At 45.7% G+C, this 21,631-nt stretch overlaps 1 protein-coding gene across 1 annotated transcript; it reads right to left on the reverse strand.

Moving 5' to 3' along the window:
- Nucleotides 1-1,100: 1,100 nt before the first annotated feature.
- On the reverse strand, nucleotides 1,101-19,358 carry HAL (histidine ammonia-lyase). The gene is made up of 20 exons (XM_081128849.1): nucleotides 18,780-19,358; nucleotides 18,299-18,359; nucleotides 18,165-18,192; nucleotides 17,759-17,833; nucleotides 17,599-17,671; nucleotides 17,435-17,501; nucleotides 17,119-17,156; nucleotides 16,397-16,522; nucleotides 15,101-15,240; nucleotides 13,241-13,288; nucleotides 12,451-12,598; nucleotides 11,631-11,726; nucleotides 11,473-11,531; nucleotides 10,443-10,523; nucleotides 8,157-8,222; nucleotides 7,914-8,079; nucleotides 6,249-6,383; nucleotides 4,582-4,690; nucleotides 4,419-4,488; nucleotides 1,101-2,081 (listed from the first exon to the last, which is right to left on the reverse strand). The coding sequence occupies exons 1-20, from the start codon at nucleotides 19,024-19,026 to the stop codon at nucleotides 1,941-1,943; spliced, it is 1,974 nt and encodes a 657-aa protein (XP_080984975.1). The 5' UTR covers nucleotides 19,027-19,358; the 3' UTR covers nucleotides 1,101-1,940.
- Between the last annotated feature and the right edge of the window lie 2,273 nt (nucleotides 19,359-21,631).

A 21,631-nucleotide genomic window follows, 5' to 3' on the forward strand; every position in this document is an offset into this window, starting at 1 on the left:
GTGTCTCTAACTCTTTTGCTGCTACTCAATGGGAAAGAGAGAGAAAGACCGAGTCAACCACACTGTCTAAAGATACTTTTTCAAGGGCAACATTCATCATTCACCGACTCCATCTTTCAGAAACTTGATTAACCGCAGTTAGTATAGCCTTTCCCTAACCAGGTGTTCAACTTTGTTTTAAAAATCTAAGAATACAGCCACAGCATAAGACAATTGAGTTTATTCCATATTTACCTTGACATTCTCTTGAAGGCATGTGATGTCAGTTACTAAGAGTGCTGTATAAAGAGCTCAACGACAAAGGGCCCCAGAGCACCCTGGGGCTGTGGGATCCAGCACTCCCCAAACGGGAGTGAGAAACAGCCACCAGACAGCTGGGTCTACTGGCTCCGCTGCAGCTCATGGGTAAGGATCGGTAAACTTCATTCGTGTGTGTGTGTGTGTGTGTGTGTTGTGTGTGTGTGTGTGTTTGCATATTAGCAAAGAACAACATTAAGAATGGGTTCCCCAGCACCTATTTGTTCTCTGAATTGCTGTAGGCAGGAGTTTTGACTTCTGTCTCCACTTTTCCTGTAGACAGGCTGCAATCTGGAGTGAAACTATTGTGAACTATGCTGCTGGACCCACCTTAGGCTGTAATCAGGTCAGCAATCTGGCAAGCGCGTCTGTCCTTCCTTAACCAGCTGCAGTTTTTAGAGCATGGTTTCAGACTCCTGCACTAGGAGCTCTTTGCACCCACTTGCACGGATGGGTGCAAAGTCACAGATCTTGGAAGCCAAGAGGTCATCCCACCCATCCTTCACCTGGAAAATTACCCTTAAGCCTTCCCAGAAAGCCCTTGAAACCTTCCTTTATGGGGAAGAAACATATTGGGTAATACATCCTAGGGCCCCACCCGATCTTTGTCAATGGGGCCTCACGTTAATGGTTACCATTACAGCAAGGGCTGGTTAACTTCTGGACACCAGATTCCTTGTCTGTGAAACGAGGAGGGTTAATGTAGGGTTATTAGAAGAATGGGAATTGATTAGGAGACTTGATTTGGGGCGGTAAACACACAATACAATGTGCAGGCGACATATTATAGAATTGTACACCTGCAATCTATTTAATTTTATTAACCAATGTCACCCCAATAAATTCAATAAAAAATAAAATAAAAATAAAGAATGTGACTCAAGTGCTAGCACATACTAAGGAAATGATAATACTAACCCTTCAACTCCAGTTTAAGCATCCTATCCTTTTTTTGATATGTGTAGTGGTAATTGATAAATATGAAATACACAGTTCAATAAGAGCCACTCCAATAACAATCTTTATATTCGTTCCTTCATTCCTTTACATAAGCCTCTTGTTGACCTACTGACTACTCTTCACTATGATTCGATTAGTAGTAGGAAGAGCAGCTTGAAGACAAATTGTGATTTTAAAAGGGTTGTTTCTGAAGGCACAGTAAGGAGCATCGGTCATAGCGTACATAGTACAATCAGCCAGAGTTAACTAGTAGAGAGCTTGTCAAAGCAAAAAAAAAAAAAAAATGGGGAGGGAGCGATTAACCAAAGTCTAATGTTTTTGGAAAAGAATGCCATCAATCTGTTTCAAGATGTGAGTTGCTCTGATGTTAAGAGTAAAAGACCCTGCAGTGTGGTTGCTCTTCTCACCCTTAAGGGTGAGTGGCCTTTGGAAGGCATTAAAGAAGAAAAGCTCTTAATGACCGAAAAAACACTTGCTGGGCCTCAGACCAGGCCACCAGGAGCACCGTGCGAGGTTTAGCAACTGTATTGCTGCCACCAGTCTATCCAAAGTGGGTTTTAGAAGAACTGAATTATATAATGAATTGATCTACCTACACAAAGTTCTCAGGCCTCTCCTTCAGCATAATGCCTCTTGCTGTTAAACTAAGTACCGTCTGATCTACAATTCCACGACAAAGCCCTCTAAAGGTCCCCAGACTCTGGGATACTGCTGGATTTCCTGCGTAGAGAGTCCAGGGAAAAGGCTGTTGGAGAAACAGGTCTTGACTCAGGAATATGCTCCATTTTGTATTTTTCGATGTATGGTGAAGCTACTTCCCAAACCTGAGAAACAAAGACAAAACCAGAACGTTGACATTTATTTCACATGCCATTTAAACATCAACTTCACCTGAAGCCAAAACATGATCTACACCTGACTAGACACCAGCAGCTGTTTGCTTGCTTTTCTTATAAAGCATTTAACACACAATCAGTGTCGATTAGTCTCTGGTTGCATTCAAAGCTTTTAAAATACAAAGCCCAAAACTTTTTGAAGTTACCATGAAGGTTTTTAGCTGTTTACTCTTCTAAAGTCAAACAAGCCAAAAAACAAACAAAACCTAGAGAATTCGGTGTGGACAGAATTAAGGAAAGTTCCTCAAGGGTCTGATTGTGTGTTTTCTAAAGCAAACCTTGAATGATACAAAGCAGGGGATTTCCTCATTTGCTCTGTTTCCCTGCCATGTGTGTTCTGTCCCTGGACCAGCAGCATCAACATAACCAGGCCCAAGTCAGAATGTCAGCCCCCCTCCAGACCTGCTGAACCCAAATCCACATTTTCACATTTCTCCAGGAGATTTGCATGCAAATTACAGTTTGAGAAGCACTGTCTCAGACCCATTAATCTATTTTCTTTCAAGAATCATACCTTCTCAAATTAAGGCCCTGTTCTTGGTTTACAGCTTTTTATCTGATTGCCACTGACAGCCAAGGGGGCTTTTTTTTCTATTCTTTTGTATCACCTTAGAACATGTATTCTTTCAAAGGCGGACCTCCTCAAAAACATATCTGCACCCCCATGGTCACTGCAATTATTTACAATAGTCAAAACATGGAAGCAAGCTAAGTGTCCACTAATAAATGAATGGATAAAGAAAACAAGAAAATGTGATATATATACATATATGAATATTATTTCCTTTTTAAAAAAAGGAAATCTTGCCTGACCGGCGTGACTCAGCAGTTGAGCATCGACCTATGGTCAGGGCACATGCCCAGGTTTTGGGCTCGATCCCCAGCAGGTGGTGTGCAGGAGGCAGCCAATCAATGACTCTCATCATTGATGTTTCTATCTTTCTCTCTCTCTTAAATCAATAAAATATATATACATATATTTATTTTAAAAGGAAAGATTGCCATTTGTGAAAACATGGATAGATCTTGAGGGCATTATGCTAAGTGAAAAAGCCAAAGAAAAATGCTGCATTATCTCACTTATATGTGGAATCTAAATTAAAAAATAAAATAAAATAGTACCAAACTCATAGATGCAGAGAGCAGATGGGTGGTTGCTAGAGGTGGGAAATGAGAGGTAAGTGAAATGGGTGAAGTGGTCAAAAGGCACAAACTTCCAGTTATAACATAAATAAGTCATGGGGACATGACATACAGCATGGTGACTAGTTAATAATGTGTATTATATATTTGAATGTTGCTAAGAGAGTAGATCTTGAAAGTTCTCATCATGAAAAAAAATCTGTAACTGTGTGTGGCAATGGATGTTAACTAGGCTTATTGTGGTCGTTTTGCAATATATACAAATACCGAATCATTACGATGTCCACCTGAAACTAATATAAAGTCTTGTACCAATTGTATTTCAATTTAAAAAAGGCTAACCTCTCACACACTTCTCTACTAGCGCCAGAGTTAGCAGCAAGCAAGGGACTCCGCCTTGAATGCAGGGCACACTTGAAAGTGACAGGCATGAAGACCAAAGGGAAAAACTGTCCCCCAAGAGTAGAGCAACTATTTCAGGGGAAATCAAGCAATGCTAGGGAAGACGATACCTACAAATTACTACAAAAGGCTTAAAGAACTTTAAAAACATATTTTAAAAAATGAGTCGGCATGCTAGGTGACGGTCTCTATCAGAGGAGTCTATAGTCAATGCAGCCAGAGGAAATCAGCAGCATAGGGATCTGTATGTCACCAGGGTGGTGGGCAGGACACACCAGAGCACTAGACAGACCCACAGCCCTTTGAAGTGAAAACCTGGGACTTTGTGTTCTCTTCAGATCTAAGCAGGCATTGGACCAGGTGGTGGCTGGGTGACAGCATTATAGAAGGCACTTTAGAATGAAAGAGCACATTCTTGGTGACAGGGATCCATGAACCTTCCGTCTCACTTTCTCCCCATGAATACTTGTTCCAAAACTCCGTTTAAAATTCATTTCCGCTTCCAACCCTTACATAGTCAATGTTAGGGTGCTACACGGGACACCTAAGAGCTGATCAAATAGCTTCTTGGTGGCCTTGCAAATTGCATAGGCGCCTTTATGTTCACTTCCAGGGAAAAGCCAGAAAGCAAAAGAGTAGGACGCTGTTTCTCCACAGCCCACCCACTTTACTTTCCCATAACGACCCCAGACTAAGAAAGAAGCCAAGCAGCGAGCTTGCCTTTTGCTCTACGAGCAGCCTGTGTGCCGCCTCGATGTCTGGAGCCATGAAACGATCTTTCACCCAGGGCCTGCGGAGAAAGCAGATCAAGGCATCAGCCCAGCACGAACCCTGCCGGGGCTCAGTCCCCAGGCGGTGTCACTCCCGTTACAAAGGGCCTTACCTGACAACGGAGCGCACCAGGTCATAGACCTTCTCCAGGGGAGTGGTCGTCCTCAGGGGGCGCAGGAACTCGATGCCCTGGCAGGCTGCCAGAAGCTCGATGGCCAGCACTAGGTGGAGAAAGGGGGAGGGGACGGCAGGTTAAAGCCCGCCACCCGCCTGAGGGCTGTGAATGACCAAGCAGGTGGCCTCTTGGATGCACCTTTAATGGTGAGGGGGGCAAAGAACCCAGGCAAATGCCTGTTTCCCTCTCCTCACCTCCTCTAAAGGAGATGGGAGGTCTGCTTGCTAGTCCCACCTCTGTGAGGTTCAGCTTGTTTTTAGTCTGTTTTTAGTCCCTTTGGCCTGAAATACCTGGCGCGCAGAACCTCATCAAAGGGTTGAAGGAGCCAGTGATGAGTCTTTGGTTGCCCTGGGACTGAGTCTCCAGGGTGGGGCCAAAGTAGGTTACAGTTGTTCGGGTGAAAAATAATACAATGATTAATAAATAATAATACAAGAATAAACTCCATGTTTCGCATACTCCCAACAGTAAACCTACTTTGGCCCCACCCTGTATAATGTCCCTTTCGAGATTTCAGATTCAAAAGCTCCCAAGTCCACTGCTCTCAGAACAATTTATTTTGTGCACACACCCCTTCCCTTACAAAACTAACATTGCACCTCTCCTCCCAATTAGCTGGCCCTATTTGTTGTTTAGGTCTTACCCTTAAATACTCCTTTGAAGATGCCTTCTCTCATGCCTTCAGACTCGGTTACATTCTCCTAGGACTCTATTATTTAGTCAGAATTTTGATAAATGCTACCAAGAATTGCCAAGCTATTGTCCAATGTCTGCCTCTCTGGTTAGACCCTAATTTCCAAGCGGGTAGAGAGAAAGAATGTCTCTTCTATTGTCTAATCCAAGGCTGCCTGTTGGATGTGGTGATGGCATTCTAGTGCATAAGCGAGCATTGATAGTTAAGTTAAAGTACACAGGAAGGCCTTCGCCGGTGTGCTTAGGGGTTAGAGGGTTAGCCTGTGGAGCGAAGGGGCCTGGGTTCGATTTTTGGCCAAGGGCATGTTGCAGGCTCCAGTCGGGGCGTGTGCCTCGTGTGGGAGGCAACCAATGTGTCTCTCTCACACTGATGCTTCTCTCTCTTTCTCCCTCCCACTCTCTCTAAAAAGCAATGGAAAAAATATCCTCGGGTGAGAGTTAAAAACGCACACACCAAAAAAATAAATAAAGTATGCAGGAAGAAAATAATATAAAATAATACAACAGGGATTTGCTTGAAAATAATTTGAGAAAAGAAGAAATGAAGCAAAAGTGCTGTTGAATCAGAGTGAGGTGCCTAGGAGGTTCATGCTATCAATCTCCCCACTTTTGAATGTTTTGAGTCTTGTTTAAAAAAAAAAAAAAAGCCAGCAGATGAACCAGCTTAGCCAGCAAGTGTGATTCTTAATCTCCCGTGAGCATGAGAATCAGCTGGAGGACTCGTTAAATCCAGATTCCTCTGCCCTCCTCCCCAGAGTTTCTCCTTCCGAAGGTGTGGGGAGGGGCTTGAGAATCTGCCTGTCTAACAAGATCCAGGTGATGCTGATGCTGCCGGTGGGGATCCCACTTTGAGGACCACTGCCGAAGTCATTTACCCATGAGGCCCACCATCCCCGGCTGGCTGGGGTTACCTTGCTCCACGTGCTCGATGACCCTGAGGGCCTTCCTCGCTGCCCATCCTCCCATGGACACATGGTCCTCCGTGGCGGCGCTGGTGGAGAGGGAGTCCACGGACGACGGGTGGCACAGAGCCTTGCTCTCAGAAACTGCAAGAGGTGGGTGCGGGGTAAGGATATGCTCTAACAGGAAAAACTGCCCGACTGACACGTGTCTGCCCAAAGTGCTCCTTGAAAGCACACAGAACAACTTCAGTAGACAGCTTGGGAAGCTAAACATTCAAACGGGACTTCCCAAAGTCCATAACATTCTCTAGAAATCAGTGACCTCTCCCCCCACCATTTTAATACGAGAACTTGCTGCCCTTTGAAGGGGTATTTTAAACTGGAGGTAAGTGAGCAAGTGGAAGATATCTGACAGAGATGAATTCAGATGAATTTGCTGGTTATTTGCATTGAGTTTTAGTGTGAGGCTTAGGTGAGTAAGGGATTGGGAGGAATAGTAACTATATTTATTGAGCACCAGGCATAGTTCTAAGGTTTTACCTGCATTAATTCATTTGGTCCTCAAAAACAGCCCCACTAGGTAAATTTATCATGTGCGTTTTACATAGGAGTAAACCGAGGCTCAGCAGGATTGAGACTTGTTCCATATCACACTGCAAATGGCAGAGCCAGGATTCGAACCCAGACTCCATGCTCTCCTGCCTCTCGGGTAGGTTTGCCAGATAAAAACACAGGATGTTCAGGTAAATTCAAATTTCAGATTTAAAAAAATAAGTTTTAGTACAAGTATGTCCCAAATAATTCAAATTTAACTGGATACACTGCATTTCTCTTTGTTAAATTTGGCAACCATATTTTAGGATTAAGTACTGATTAAAATGAGGTCCTCATTAATTGAAATAAGAGCACAGATTTGGGAGCCAAAATGCCTGGGCTTGAATTCGCTGCTCGTTACTAGCTGTGCAAGATCGGGGAAGACACTTAACTCCTCGGGTCTTTAGGTATTCATCTGTGAAATGGAAGTAATAATAGTACCTGCCTCTTGATATTGTTGTGATGATTAAGTGAGCGAAAATAAGTGAAGCCCTTAGCACTTCGTTTGTGCCAGGCCCATTCTGGTGAGTTACTGATCTGTCCCCTTACAGTTTTGAATCGGGAATGAGCTCTGTGAAGCTCAGTGTCCATAGAGGGCCTTCTGCTTCTGATAAGCACTGTTGCATGTTGTAATCACATTGTTAGTGGTTGGTGTATCTAATGCAATGGATCCAAAGTTTAATTATTCAGATCCGTTCAAGTTTCACCATTAACTATAAACATCTGGGTCCTTTTCTTTCTGATCGTCTTCAAATTGACTTCGGGGAACAGCTACAAAGATAAAGTTCATATGTGATGTCAAATTGTGTCCTACAGAGAGGTTGTGGAAACCTCATTGTTTACGATCTCACTCGTGTGTTACTGTGTCTCAGTACAATATTGTTTATGTTTTGTTCTATAATTTTTCTAAAAAATATTAAAGAGACAACCTGCTGCATTGGTATGAAGGGAGGCAGGATGCAAAGGGAGGTGCTGAAAAAGTTAGATCGCATTCAAAGACAAAATTTGATATTTTCAGGTAAAATGGAGAGGCCCTTCAATGGACAGGCTTGCTATCTGGGAAGAGGGCAGTGTCCTTACCCAGGGCGGCGGCCGTGCAGTGGGCTATCATGAATCCAGAGTTCAGGCCACCTTCGGCCACCAGGAAGGCAGGCAGCTCGCTGAGGGAGGGGTTACAGAGCCTTTCGATCCTTCTTTCGCTAATCGCAGCAAGTTCGTGGACACCGATGGCCAAATAGTCCAGGGCCTGAAAGAGTATCTCGGTTCAGCTGGCCGGCATTTGGAATATGCTCTCAGGGGCAGCAGCAATTCTAAAAAACTTACTTTCGCTGGGTATTCACCATGGAAATTTCCTCCAGAAATAGTCTCTCCCCGGCTGGCAAAGACCATCTTTCAAAATAGGTTAAGGCTTGAACACATTTCCTGATTACTTCAAATAAAACACCTTCCCCAGTCTGCCTGTTTCTAACATTGAGGCAGCAGCCCTTGTAAAATCTGGGGTGGAGAGAGGGAAAGTCCACAAGCAGTTGTTGACATACACGGACAAACACACAAACAAACAATCTTAAGAACTGTGTATACCCAATTAGGGCCAAAGAAACACAAGGCATGAAACACTGTTTCCCTTGAGATTAGAGACTCTCAAGCATCATAACTGTGCTAATCTGGTGGTTAGTATTTGCTCTTAAAAAGTTTATAGCCTGAAACTAAGAGCAGAGACCAGGATGCCAGTTTCAAAGCAATTTCTCTCTCTTCAATGGGCACTGTGAGCTTGTGCTCCGTAGAAGAACCTGCCGAATGGAAGGCTTTGCTGATGACCAACCACCAAATTGTCTGGAATAATCAATTCTGGGAAAACTTCCAAACAAACTCTCTACTCAGTGACCTGTGCAGGCGTTCACAGCAAATGGTGGCTGATAGGTCATCGTAAACCCATTTAGGTCACAGGCAACTTTGGACTCACTGAATATTTGTCTTCTCAGGGATCATTTCATCCCTTTAGGCCCTTCACCTTAACCAACAGAAAAAGACCGTAACAGGCCCTTCTTCCACATTCCAAAGAGCTCATTTTTACCTACTGCACTAAAGAATATTCACTACCTATCATATCAACTAGGAACTCACTCTGTGTGAGAGAGGTTTTGACTTCCAAAGAGCTGGAGATGCACGTGTTGCACAATCTTTGTCAAGTCTAGAGTTGCCCTTTGAGCATCTCAGGTTTCACTCTTCTTTTCCACGAACCCACCCCAACCACAGGCCTTGGTCTTCTCTCCATTCTCTGCATCCTTACAGCAAGCGACCTCTGCACCATTATAATTTATGCATGTTTTGTTGTTCTCTAGCTCCAAGTAGGTTGGTTGGCTATTAGATTATAGCAATTAGAGGTTAACTCCCATCATATCCAGCAACTAGGTCATAGGTGCTCTTTATCTGCTATAGAAAACCTGTAAAACTATTCTTTCAGGTAACACCAGTATTACAGGAGAACTCCCAAAGATTAGGCTATTGGAAATTCTTCAGCAATTAAAAATATTCAGTTGAGGAAGTAAAGGACTTTTGGCTGAAATTTTTGCCGAGGCAAGGGGTGGGGGGAGAATTTATAGGGAATTATTTCCTCCCCCATTTCCAATAACTTATTGTTTTTTTAAAGCTCTCTAAGACACCCTTTCAAGCCTAAATTATGTAAGGGTCGATTGATACTCCTGCTCTACAGGACAGATAGATGAGATAAGACTACATGGAGTTTAGGAAAACTGCTACATTTGGGGGGTGGGATGGTGTAGAGGGTGGTTAGTGAGTTGAGGATTATTTAGTGTGGATTTGACTTAACCATGAAACAATCCGAGAGGACATAAAACACACATCCTAAAGTACGCTCATTGGAGAAACCTCACCCAGCTGCTGTGGGCCCGTCTGCTAGCCCAGGCTGTGAGCTGCTTTCTGGGATGCTAACTCAGCACTTTCTCCAGGGGTAAGAACCGAGTCAGCCCTGATCGGTTTGGCTCAGTGGTTAGAGCGCCAGCCCATGGACTGAAGGGTCTGAGGTTTGATTCCAGGTCAAGGGCACATACCTTGGTTGCAGGCTCGATCCCTGGCCCCGATTGGGGCGTGTGCAGGAGGCAACCAATCAATGTGTCTTTCCCACATTGATGTTTCTCTCTCTCTCTCTCTCCCTCCTACTCTCTCTCTCTCTCTGAAAAAAAACACACACACAAAACGGAGACAGACAGGCAGTATGGTCTCTGTGAAGACTTAGCCAATGTGACCCCTGACTGATCACATGAGCGTCTAGAGGAACAAAGCCATCCCAAAGCATTCCATAGCAAAAATACTGAGATACCCACACCAGGAAAGAAAGCCGAGCCCCGTCCCTGAGAAATGGAAGTGTTCTTACCCTTCTTTGTACAAACACAGAGAAACACTGATTTGAGTAAACTCCATGTCAGAAATGAAAACTTGGGATGTGGAAAGCCATAGCTCTCTGAACCAGAGGTACTCATTTTATGAAATGGAGGGACAGGGCAGAGATGCTACACCATGATCACTTCAGATCTTAGAATTACCAGCTGAAATTCTATAATTATGGTTTAGGAAACAGTCAAAAGATACAGGATTATCTGTTGCACTGTTCAGTTCTGTGGTAATCAATTTCTTCACAAACGCTATGGTGTCATTCACCACACCGTGGACCTAAAATGTAAGAGTAAATGAGTTACTACATGGAGGACGCTGACAATGGTGCCTGCCCTGTGAAGTCTGATATTCTTATTAGAATAGCAAGGATGTTCGAAAGTGGGATTTATTCCTATAGCAGAGCTCATTTGGCCATTCTTCCTCATAGACGTTTTTGATGTAGCGAGAATAGAGCTGGCTGAGTACAAGGACGGAGGGCCTTCACTCTGGGCGGGAGGCTCTTTATTGCCCTATAGACAGGAATTTGGCACAAACTGAAATACAGGGTGGGGCAAAAGCAGGTTTACAGTTGTGAGAACTCGAAACACATAGTTTCTTCTTGTATTATTATTTATTAATATTTTCCATAGGAACAACCATAACCCTACCTTTGCCCCCCACCCCGTACTGTTTCATTCTTGAGAAGCATGTTAATCTCTCATTCTACTAATTGCCATATGCAAATGTGTTGTAACATCTGCAGTACAGGATGCCTCATGCTAACCCAATCACCTGCACTTTTTATTTGAAGTTAAGCCTCACAGGTTCATTTGTGATGATTTATGTCTGCCTATGGAGTGCAGGTGAGCAGGCGCTCTTGTGAACACCCGTGGCTGGCTGGTTCTAGTTCTATCTAGCAGGAAGAGCAACTGAAACTCCCCTAACTGGTTAGGATGATGTTATTTCTAAGAATTTTCAAGAGTGAGGGCACTAAGCCAACACAGCAAGTTGCCTGTTGGGCGTCTCTTCAAGGTTGAGCGAAGTAATTTAAAAGGAAACAACCAGCTTATCACATAGAAATGACAATAATAGGACAAATGGAAGTATGATCTACATCATTTTTAATAGAGGCTGTAAAGAAGCTTGGATCCTAATAGACCATTGCATGATTTTCTAACACCTTCCTCTTTTCCTACCCCCGCCCCCACACTGGGAGAGAGAAAGGAAAGTCTGTTTGTTGCTTTACCTGTGGACAGCAGCGCAAGGTGTACGCGTCCTGCACACGGTCACAGAACCTGTGACTCTCTGTGGAAAAGGTGGAGGGGATGGCAGGGAACATGTTAGCGATTTCCCCCCCACAAAACACAAAACCAAATAAGCTCACTCACATAAACTTGCCCAGACCTGCTATTTCTGATGGGTGGTGATCCGAGTCCAAGAGTGAACGAAACCGAAAAGCAACTTCAATTTGCCCGGGGTGAGGGCGGACAGCATGAATGTCTAGAATTGATGAAGAGAAAGCCTGAGCAACCCTCATATTAGAACGAGCTACCATGGACGGCTCGGAACCACCCACGCTGCCGACACAGCCCACAAAGTCCCAGGTCCTTAAACGCCCCTGAGGATTACAAACATCTCCAAAAGCAACATCTTCCTTGTTGTCTTTATTATTTCTACTTCAAATTTCCAAGTACAAATGGGCAAGGTCAACTACTGGGCATTCAACTCAAAACCCTGGGCTACCCTAAAAAGATTTAGGCTCCTAATGGGAGGGAGCTCTATAGTAGCCTAACTTAACTAAGTCATTTTTAAACAGCTTTTTTTGTCCTATTCTATATAAAAATACAGAGTTTTTTAAACTCATTACTTTCTAGGTAAGATACCATTTTTATAGTCCCCCACCCCCAATTTTCTAAAGGGGACCAACCTGAATCCTACTATAGTTCTAAAACTCTGCAAACATAGTCCTAAAACAGTACATAGTTTGATGAGAGCCAGACCTAGGTGATCTGGGGCAGGTCACTTAACTCTCAGGGTCAGTGTCTGTAAAACGTGGTCATTTCAAGGGCTGAGTGTGGCAGAATTTAGGTGAAGCTATAACAGTATTGAGTACATCACAGGCTTTTGGGTTCCCCCTGCACCCCACTCCTGTGTCTAAAGACCTCAATCAGCCCGCCCCACCAGCCCTGGTTGAATGAATAGCGACCAGAGGAACCATGCTGACCGGTATCGAAGGCTCTGGTGGTGCCCTTCAGCACCTCCAGGGTCAAGGCCGCCACGATGTCAGCCTGCCGCGCTATAGCACTGGCCCTCTCCACAGCTTCGCAGCCCAGGGAGGTGATCATCTGTGTCCCATTGATGAGTGCCAGACCCTTTGGGGCAGGGGAGAGAAGTTTCCTACTGTATCTTTTTGTAACAAGCCTAGGTACAGGTTGATTTAGTACCTTGTGCTTTCCTAAGAGGAAAGTTAGCCAGTCAGTCAGCTAAACGATGCTTATTCCTGTTTTCTGAAGGGCAGGGCAGTGATGCTACTTAAGCACTTGAGGACTCAGTGCTATCCTACGTGAAATCATTACTATAAATCTGGCAAATAGAATAGCTGTTAGTCTCCCCATTCTCAGGGCAGCAGAGTAGCTCCAGTGTAAAAGGCATATAAAATCTCTAGCTCTTAATTATGCTGTATTTCTTCTTTAACTTATCATTGTTATAGACAAGATAACCTAAAACATTTCTGGTCCAGGAGTATTAGGATGCTCTTGGCTTAGAGTATCTCTTAGGGATCCTGAGAGATCCCGATTTAAAGTTTAAGTTCTTAGGTAAGAGAACCCGTAAGCATCTGTGGCATGAAGAATCTTTTAAATACCGATGGAGGAGCTGTTTCTTCAGTGACCAACTTTCAACAAACATGTGAGCCATGTTTATTTTAACAGATCAGCGAGACTGATATTAAGACTGAAAATAGTGCCTAAAGACAGACTTGTTGACATGAACAAATTTTCCTTGAGTCTCCTTACCTCTTTTGGTTTCAAAACAATTGGTTTCAATCCGTGCGCTTCCAGGACCTAAAGAATGATTTCAAAAATTATAATGGGTAACAAATGAAATACCAGCCTATTACTAATTTCATGAGGAACCCAACAGAAGATCTTTAAGCCCAAAAGTCTGTCTGATAAAAGTCTAGACCTACAGGGATTAGCTCTATTTCTCATCTCTGGTCTATTCTCTAGTTCTGTTCTTTAGTCTGAAAGCAGACTTGGCTTTCAAATGATTTTTATACTTAAGTCAGGGGCTCTCGTGTCTACAGAACTGACCCTGAGTTTTGGTTTCGGGTCCTTGGTGTTAGGTGTCCACCTTAGTGATTCACCGTCTCCTGCTGCCTCCTGAGCCCACACGCACCTGTGCTGCGCGAAGGCTGGGCCTCTGTCTGTCGGTAACCCCTGCCTCCTGAACTTGACCTAAAAGGTCCTCCTGAGGCAGAACCTCAGAGCAGGGCTTCTCAGTTGTGTGGCAAATGTGTGAGCGTCGACGAAGGGGGGACTGTTGGCCTAAGAGATGGGAACAGAATTCTAAGGGGAAGTGGGCAGAATAATCTTACTCTGAAATAAAAGAAGTAAAAACAGTCACTAAGTTAAGGTCTCTCTAGGGAAGAAGGAAGGCAGAGCCTGCACCATGTACTATGGCAGTTTCCCAGGTTTTTTAGAGAATCTATTACACATCTAACTCTGCTCTGAGTGTGGGGCTGGGGCAATGGAGACAGACAAGCTCGGGGGCAATTACAGAAATAGAATGTGCAGTCTCCGGGAGGTAGGAAGTGGGTACAGTTCAATGGGAAACAATCACAGAAGATGCTAGGAGAGCACAAAGGAGCAAAGGGGACTTGTGGGGGGCAGGTGGGAGTAGGGCAAAGAGCCAGAAGAGCAGAGAGGGACGTTTCCCCGAGGACTCATCAGGAGGAGCGGGAGTGAGTGGGGAAGAGAGGATGGCCCTGTGCTGGTCCTTCTGCCTAGGACGCAGCATTCCAGCTGCAAGGAGCCTCCAGAGTGTGTGATGGGGAACCTGGCGGGGAGGGATGAGGCGGGTAAGGTGCCAAACAAGGCTCTTGCAGCCACTTTAAGTTTAGACTTTCTCCTGAGGACAATGGGAAGCACTGTAGGTTTTAGGCAGGACATGCTCAGATTTGCTGTGTGAAGGGGGCCTGGGGAACACTGTACCCAGAGAAATGATCAAGAAGAGTCTGCATGGAAGGAGGTGATCTGGAACCCGTATTCCCATGAGGATTATCTGTTTCCTTAACCTCTCCCTTCTCCTTGGACCTGGACCGTTTGCTTAGGGGACCTCCCAACAATAGATCAGTGATGGCCCTTCAAATAACTCTTTGGGCTGCTCTAATGGAATTTGGAGAGCTGAATGAAGAAAATATTCGAGCTTTATCAGAAACAAGCCTTTCTAATTAGCCACCAGGTGGGAGCTTGGGGGTCAATGGACCCCTTCTTTCCAGAGGCCATAGAGTGAGTGCTACTATCCACAGCTCAGTACCTGTGAGACCAGCAACTAGGTAAAGTTCTGACAATGTGTGACCTCCCAGATAGGCACCAGAAGTGTTTTAGGTGCAGAAGAGTTTCCCGGGATCAACACTGGCAGCTGTGCCTTTTCACCAAGGTGATCACCAAGTCCAGAGGCCGGCAGTTGGGTGTGAAAGCTAAGAGCCTTGCCTAGTATGACCTCTAAGCTGCAGTTTTCTCATCTATAAACAGGGATAACAGTGGCCCCCTCACTGGGCTGCTGTAAGGATTAAGTGATAGAAAGCATGCTGTATGTCCAGTGTCCAGCCCAGGGAAAAATCTTTCAGATGGACATTGCGGTTCAAGTCTTACGTATTTAGCGTCAGCCCAGCCACTCTTTGGAGACCACATCTTTCCTTCTCCAATGAGCCCAAGAGCAAGATGAGAGAGTGGAGCAAGGTCTCCACTGGCACCAACGGTTCCTTTCTCGGGAACATAGGGCAGGCAGGAGGCTGGGAGGGAAGCAGACACTCGTTACTCCAGGAGAACTTCCTTCTGGCCAACTTCACTTGGCCAGTGAGGCCCACCTCCCCCAACAGGATCTAGGGTCACCTTCTGGTACAAATACCTGGAGAAAGCTAATTCCTCAAGCACAACTGATACTTAAGGGACCAGGCTGGGGTGCTATAGAAAGAGATGAGGGGAAGGAAGAGAGAAAGAAAGGCAGGAAGGAAGAAAAAATGGGGGGGAGGGAGTGAAGGAAGCAGGAAGGAAAGAGGAAGCTCCCAGTAACAAAGCCATCCCTTGTAGTCCCTTTGAGACTTTCTCCTGAGGATAGATAATAGGACACATTGCAGGTTTCAGTCAGGACATGCTCAGATTTGCTGTGTGAAGGTGGGTGGGGGAGCACTGTACACAGAGAAACGATCAAGATCAGGCTGCGTGGGGAAAGGTGATCTGGAACCCGTATCCCCATGAGGATTATTTGCTAACTCCCTCCTCGGTCCAGAGGTGCAGAGGTGCTCCTTCCTTATTGTTACTGTGCATGTTCTAATCTGACCTAGAAATTCCTAGAATTCTGGCAAGGTATCTTTAAGATATGACCAGGAACTAGCTGGTGCATTATAGCCTTATTTCTAAGAACAAAAGTTAGAAATGATCTAAATATGGAATTAAGAGATTTTCCTATGACCAAACGTTGTGTGTGGCCATTAAAGCCTAGTGGAGAATGTTTGGGAACACGTAAATATTGACATTAGAAAAGAAATAGAAAACGTTCCAGAAGCAGAAGGTTCACCAAAGTGTTGACGAGTTTTCTGGGCAGGTGAAGTCATAGGCAACTTAGCCTCTTCTTTTGCCAGACTCCTAGTCTGCCACCTCACCACCACCTATAAAGGGATGTGTGCTGTTTTGTAGGAAATTCCCAATAAATTACCAAAAAAGAGGCTTTGTTTTTCTAAGTAAACTCAGACGCCCTAAGAGCAGTGTCTTTGAGAATTGCTAAATATTTTCAATAGGGTAAAGCAGTGCCACCCACAGGCCAGCTTCCAGATCTGAGTTCACCCTGGGGGATTCTCAGAACTCTAGGGCCCCAGAAGTACCATCAAGTCTACGGTATGGGACATGCCCAGCCTCAGTGGAGGGTCAGTCTGGGATCCATTGCATTACCATTAAATACTTCGATAACTTGTTTGAGGGTCTCCAGGGAAATGCCACTGTATCCTTTGGCTAAGACATTGATCCTTAAAGCCAGCAGCATCCGACATCTCTCAGGGATTAGTGGTTTCCCAACACCTACAAAACAATTGAAAACCAAAATCTATTCCACCTCTTGGCTGCCTCCATCTCTCAAATCTTTCTTCAATTCTTGACTCAGATAGTTGGACTGCTCTCCCTCCTGTCTTGCTTCTTAAAGTCGTATCTTCCCGACAAAGGTGAAACCCCAGTTTTGCCTTCTCAGTTTCGCCTCTTGGAACACTTCGGTGAGCCCCCACTTCCCACCCAACACCCTTGGAATAACGTCCAGACCCCTCAGCACACATTGCCTTGCAATCTGATGGGAGCTGATTCTTGACAGACTGTCCCATCTCACCTCGTCCTGATCAACTCATTCCCTGACTTTCAGCCTTCATTTTGTTCTCTTGGCATGACTGTACCTGTACAGGTGCTCCTGTTCCAATCCCTTCCCTCCCCTGGCCCATTCCCTTTCCTGAGATTCAGCTGGAGGGCGCTCTTTTCTGATGCTTTCTGCGTCCCTCCCTCCCCCAAGCACCCAGTCCCCGGAAGGCACTAGCTCTCTGTGGCTGTCACAGGATGCATCGCTCGGTGCTGTACTTTATCCAGCCAGTCAAACGAGATCTAGGAGGCACCTAGCATTTGGAATGATTTACCTGAAGAGTGCGAACGTACAAGGTTGACCTGGAGCTCCCTGAAAGAGAAAGGGCAAAAACCCTCTTAGATACCTCATGGTGAAATGTCCCCCCACCTGCCGAGGGGGAGGGAGGGGCAGTTACATCTTTGGAGGGACCGAGCGAGGCAGCCTGTTTCCAGTACCAACTCCTGTGCAAGTCTGTGCAAGTCCACCCAAGCCTCCGGATCGCTAAACTGGGCCAGATGTTATTTCCCTTGTTGAAAGGGATCTGGAAAAATGGGGGTAGGAGGCAGGGGAGTGTGTGTGCAGTTGGGGAGAGCAGGGATCGCACTTACTCTAGCTTATTGATAGGAATGACAGTTCTGGCAAATTTCCCGAAACCCGTGGTAATGCCATAAACAACTGGAATAAACAACAGACATTATCCAATTAGATGCAGGCCATATACAATTTTTTTAAGTCTATAAAAATAATTGTATAACACAAAGGGAAGAGATACCAGTCTTTTCTTTTATGATGCTATCTATGACTTCCCTGGACTTTTCCACCTTCTTCTCCGCCGTCGGGGTGAGCTAGGGAAACATTGGTCAGAGCCGAGCACCTGGAAGATTTCCACCCGCGGCAGTAAAGGACAGAGGATACCCTTCCCTCCCCCGTACCTTTATTTTGTAGCGTCCCTTGCCCAAGTTCACCAGGTCCTCGGTGGTCAGGCTGTCCCCATCTAAGGCAATGTACTGCACAAGGGAAGGGGGTCTCTGTGAGTCTGAACAGCTTAGTTGCTCAAACAAGAGAGCAGGGAAGCCTCAAGCAGGACCAAACTTGGCACTTCAGAGATTTTATCACTGCCAATTTAATGGGCTAAATTAAAAGAAAGCTTACCTAAGGGGAGGCCCAGTAAGGAATGTAGGAATCCGAAAAGCATAATGCCTTTCCCTACTTCCCAGAGCTGGACAAAGTCCTGACCTGATTGACAGTGTTTGCTCATCAATTTTGCTGACTCTCTCCCTCCTTAAATGAGGGGGACTTAATTTTCTTAACAACAAAAAAGAGTAGTTTGCAGCTTACCTTTTCCGGCTCCCGGTATTTGCTGTACCTGAAGCCGGGTAAAGGAAAATACTGGGAAGTGTGGCAGAGCCCCAGCCCCATCACTGGCAGGAGGAGCCCCCAGAGCAGGCCAAGGAGCCTGCAGGAAAGGATACAGGTAGACTCCTTCTGGTTGCGATGGAATGAAGTCAGGAGACATGGCATCCCCCTCTATGACTGAAACAAGAAGACAAGAACGACCCTTTACGGATCACGGTGGAGAGCCAATTTTGGCCTTGCTGGTAAACCAGGGAAGGGCTCTTCAATTGCCTTTGAATTCTATCCAAATGGCTGCTTTAAAATGACGTTAGATACTTTCAAGTGCTCTTAGCATCTTTACAGCAGAGGAGAGCAAAAGCAGAGATGTAGGTGCCGGGTGTGGACCTGGGTTTAAGTGAAAGTTCAAGATCTAACCCCTACTTCTGTCCCCATCCCAGCTTTATTTGGTTTGAAATCTGAACTCGGTGCCGCTGGCCTCTCATCTGGTGAGGGTCTTTCAAAGGGCAAAAGGATCTTCACCTTTAAGTCTATGGAAGTGGGTATATAAGACAAAGCAAGTCAATTACTGCAGTTTGCGCCTCCGCTCCAGCCACTCACCCACTTCCACGAACTCGTTGTCCTCCAGGGCCACCTCGAGCGAGTCCTCATTGTCCAGCAGGCCCAGGCCCTTGCAGCGGCGCACTAGAAAGTGCACGTCGTCCACGGAGGCGAAGCCACCGTTGTCTGGCTTGTTCTTCATGTACCTGCGCACAGCCTCACGGCCCAGCCAGCCCACGGTGAGCTGTGCGTCCCTGCAGGGGACAGCCAGCCATTCTCCACGCACATGCACCGTGTACCTGGGCATGGCTCCCTGCCGCTCCTGCTCCTGCTCCTCCTCAGGTCACAGTCACTGGTGACAGTCGCCAGGAGCAGAAAGTTTTATCTAGCAGTGACTACCAGGTGCGGTGGGTGGGGAGGGCAAGGATGGACTTTCAAAATATGCCACTACCCTTGCCTTTACTCATTCACACGTTGGGCAAATATTTATTAAGGGCCCATGGTGTCCCTTTGGATTTTTGCAGCTGAGCTAGAGGCCCCGAGGGGGATGCGAGCAGGCCTGTGCACCTGCGATGCAGCAAGGCCTGGGGGTCCTAGCGCCTGCTGGCACCGCTGCTGGCCCTTTCCCTCCAGGTTCCTGATTTCTCCCTCCCCCTTCCTGTAACTTATAAACACTGTGTTCCTGTCTTTATCTTGGATTAGTCAACTGTGAAATACACCCTGCCAGCCAAGTATGACACCAGGGAGTGTGGCAATCCTCACTCATCTGTTTATTGCACAAACAGGTGTTGAGCAACTACTGCTCACTGTTAGGGTTTCCTGAGGCTGCCCCTCCACAGAGGGAGACTGCAAAGGCCAGAGATCATTTTCACAACTTCTCAAAGGTCACTGTCTGGACGAAAGAACCATCAGGGCTTGAAGGTTAACAGCTCAACCAGCCATGGGTGGAATTCCAGCTCAGGCCCTTATTAGCCTCCAGCACACAAGCTCTTAACTAGCCTCTGCTTCCTCCTCAGAGGGCAAAGGTATCTACCTGGGATCAAATCCTGGCTCTGCCTTTTACTGGCTGTGACCTCTGGTGAGCTATTTGACCTCTCTGGGCCTCAGCTTCCTAATCTATAAAATGGAGATAATGATAGTACCTGTTGCAAAGGGCTGTTGAGAGGATTGAGTTCGTATGTGGAAAGCCCTTAGAGCAGCACCTGGTACTAAAGAAGTGTTTGTAACTATAATTTGGACTTTAATACTCTCTATATTGTTTTATAAACGTTCTCTTATCTTTGTACATGACTATCGGCAATCCAATGAAGCTTCTTCAACACAGATAACTGCTCCCTGCACCCAATTCATTGCTACTAGTATTAATAAAGTCTGAAGAGCATGTAAAAGAATCAAAGAAATGTGGGCACTAGCTCAGCAGCATTTTAGTGGTAAGCCAGTTTCTAGAGATTTGATGAACACAATAGAAAAATCCTTAAAGATCTGTTCCCATTAAAACGTATTTCTGCTGGGACTAGAGACACGTTGCTCACAGAAAACACCCATACCCAGCATCTCCTTCTCTGGTAGCTTCCCCGGATCTGTACAAATAAGGAGCCACCATGCCTGAGCTCTGTTGAAACTTGCACTTGAGCCACCCAAATCCTGACCGCTCCCTGAATTTGATATGCATAAATCTTACATTCTAATACCCACCTTCTGACCACAGCCTTAGAGCCTTACAGCTAGCTCCCCCCTTTACTTTGGTCATCTCTGCCCTTAGGACCTGTCCTCTAGTTGGTTCCTTCTTTCCTCCACTTCCCACCTGCTTCCTCACTTACTTCCCTAGGAAGCTGGTCCCCTCGTTGCTCACCTGGACCACATTCTTCAGCATTTTGAAATTCCTTTATAATGCTAAAGGTGTAGGGGGTCAGAAATGCCTTCAAAAGTATCATGTGGGTTCACCCACTCCTCCAGGACCTTCTCAAAATCCACCTCCCCTAATTCTCAGAGGAAGACCTTACCTCCCACCTCTCAGAAAATGGAGGCCCTTCAACATGAAGTACCTTAACTTTCTGCTAAATATTTCTTGAAAGCCTGTTATGTGCCAGAGTCCCAAATACTATGCTAGGTGCTGGGGATGAAATAAATGAAATACACTCTCTGCTTTTATAGTGCTTACTCTCTGGTGATGGATGCAGACATTTAAGGAAGACTGGTAAGTCCAACTATCCCCTGTGCTGTGAGAAAACCCAAACTGAGCCCAGCTGTTGAGTAATCCCAGGCCACACAAGGGACATGTGAGGGAAGAAGGCGCCCCATACCAGTTCCCAGCATTTTGAATCACACCCAGACATCTGAGGACCCCAGGCTCAGGCCCTAGACACGGTAGAGCAGAGATAAGCTGTTTCCACTGGCTCTGTCCAAATTCACGACCCAAACACCCATAAATCTATACCTTATGTTATTCTTTCTCCACCTGGAGTAGGCCTCCAGCTTTCTTTGCTTGGCTAGACCTTTCTTATTCCTAAAGGTTCAGCTTATGCCTTCTCTTCTCCAGAAAGTATCCCCTAAACCCCTTCCTCTGGGTTGCTTTAGTATACCTCTTCTTTAGCATTTTATAGAAATTACCTATCCTTGCTCATCCAGAAATTATGTGCATATCTAGCCAGGCACAAGACACTCAACAGATGCTTATTAGCTGAAGCAGATAAATGTAGCCTCCACTGAGGGGGACGGGTGAGTCTGTCCAGACCTTTGTCTTGCGCACCCCCTCCCTTCCTCATAGCCTCCTTCAGCCTCCATGCTCTTCCAGTGGCTGCCCCAGTCTGCATTCCCACCAGCAGTGTTCTAGGGTTTGCTTCCTCCGCACCCTCGCCAGCATTTGTTGCTTGTTGACTGGCAGATCTGAATACCTCGTTGTGGTTTTACTT

This window comes from Miniopterus schreibersii, assembly GCF_964146895.1.
Source record: "Miniopterus schreibersii genome assembly, chromosome: 2".
NCBI lineage: Eukaryota > Metazoa > Chordata > Mammalia > Chiroptera > Miniopteridae > Miniopterus > Miniopterus schreibersii.

What these genes read in the sequence shown, in the direction of transcription:
- HAL (XM_081128849.1), bottom strand. Translation starts at nt 19,026, where the DNA reads ATGCCCAGGTACACGGTGCATGTGCGTGGAGAATGGCTGGCTGTCCCC. An exon ending in AGTTATCGAAGTATTTAATG is followed by an intron (nt 15,241 to 16,396) that starts GTAATGCAATGG and finishes CTTCCCTCCCAG; the next exon opens with CCTCCTGCCTGCCCTATGTT. An exon ending in CTGCACGGCCGCCGCCCTGG is followed by an intron (nt 6,384 to 7,913) that starts GTAAGGACACTG and finishes CACCTCTTGCAG; the next exon opens with TTTCTGAGAGCAAGGCTCTG.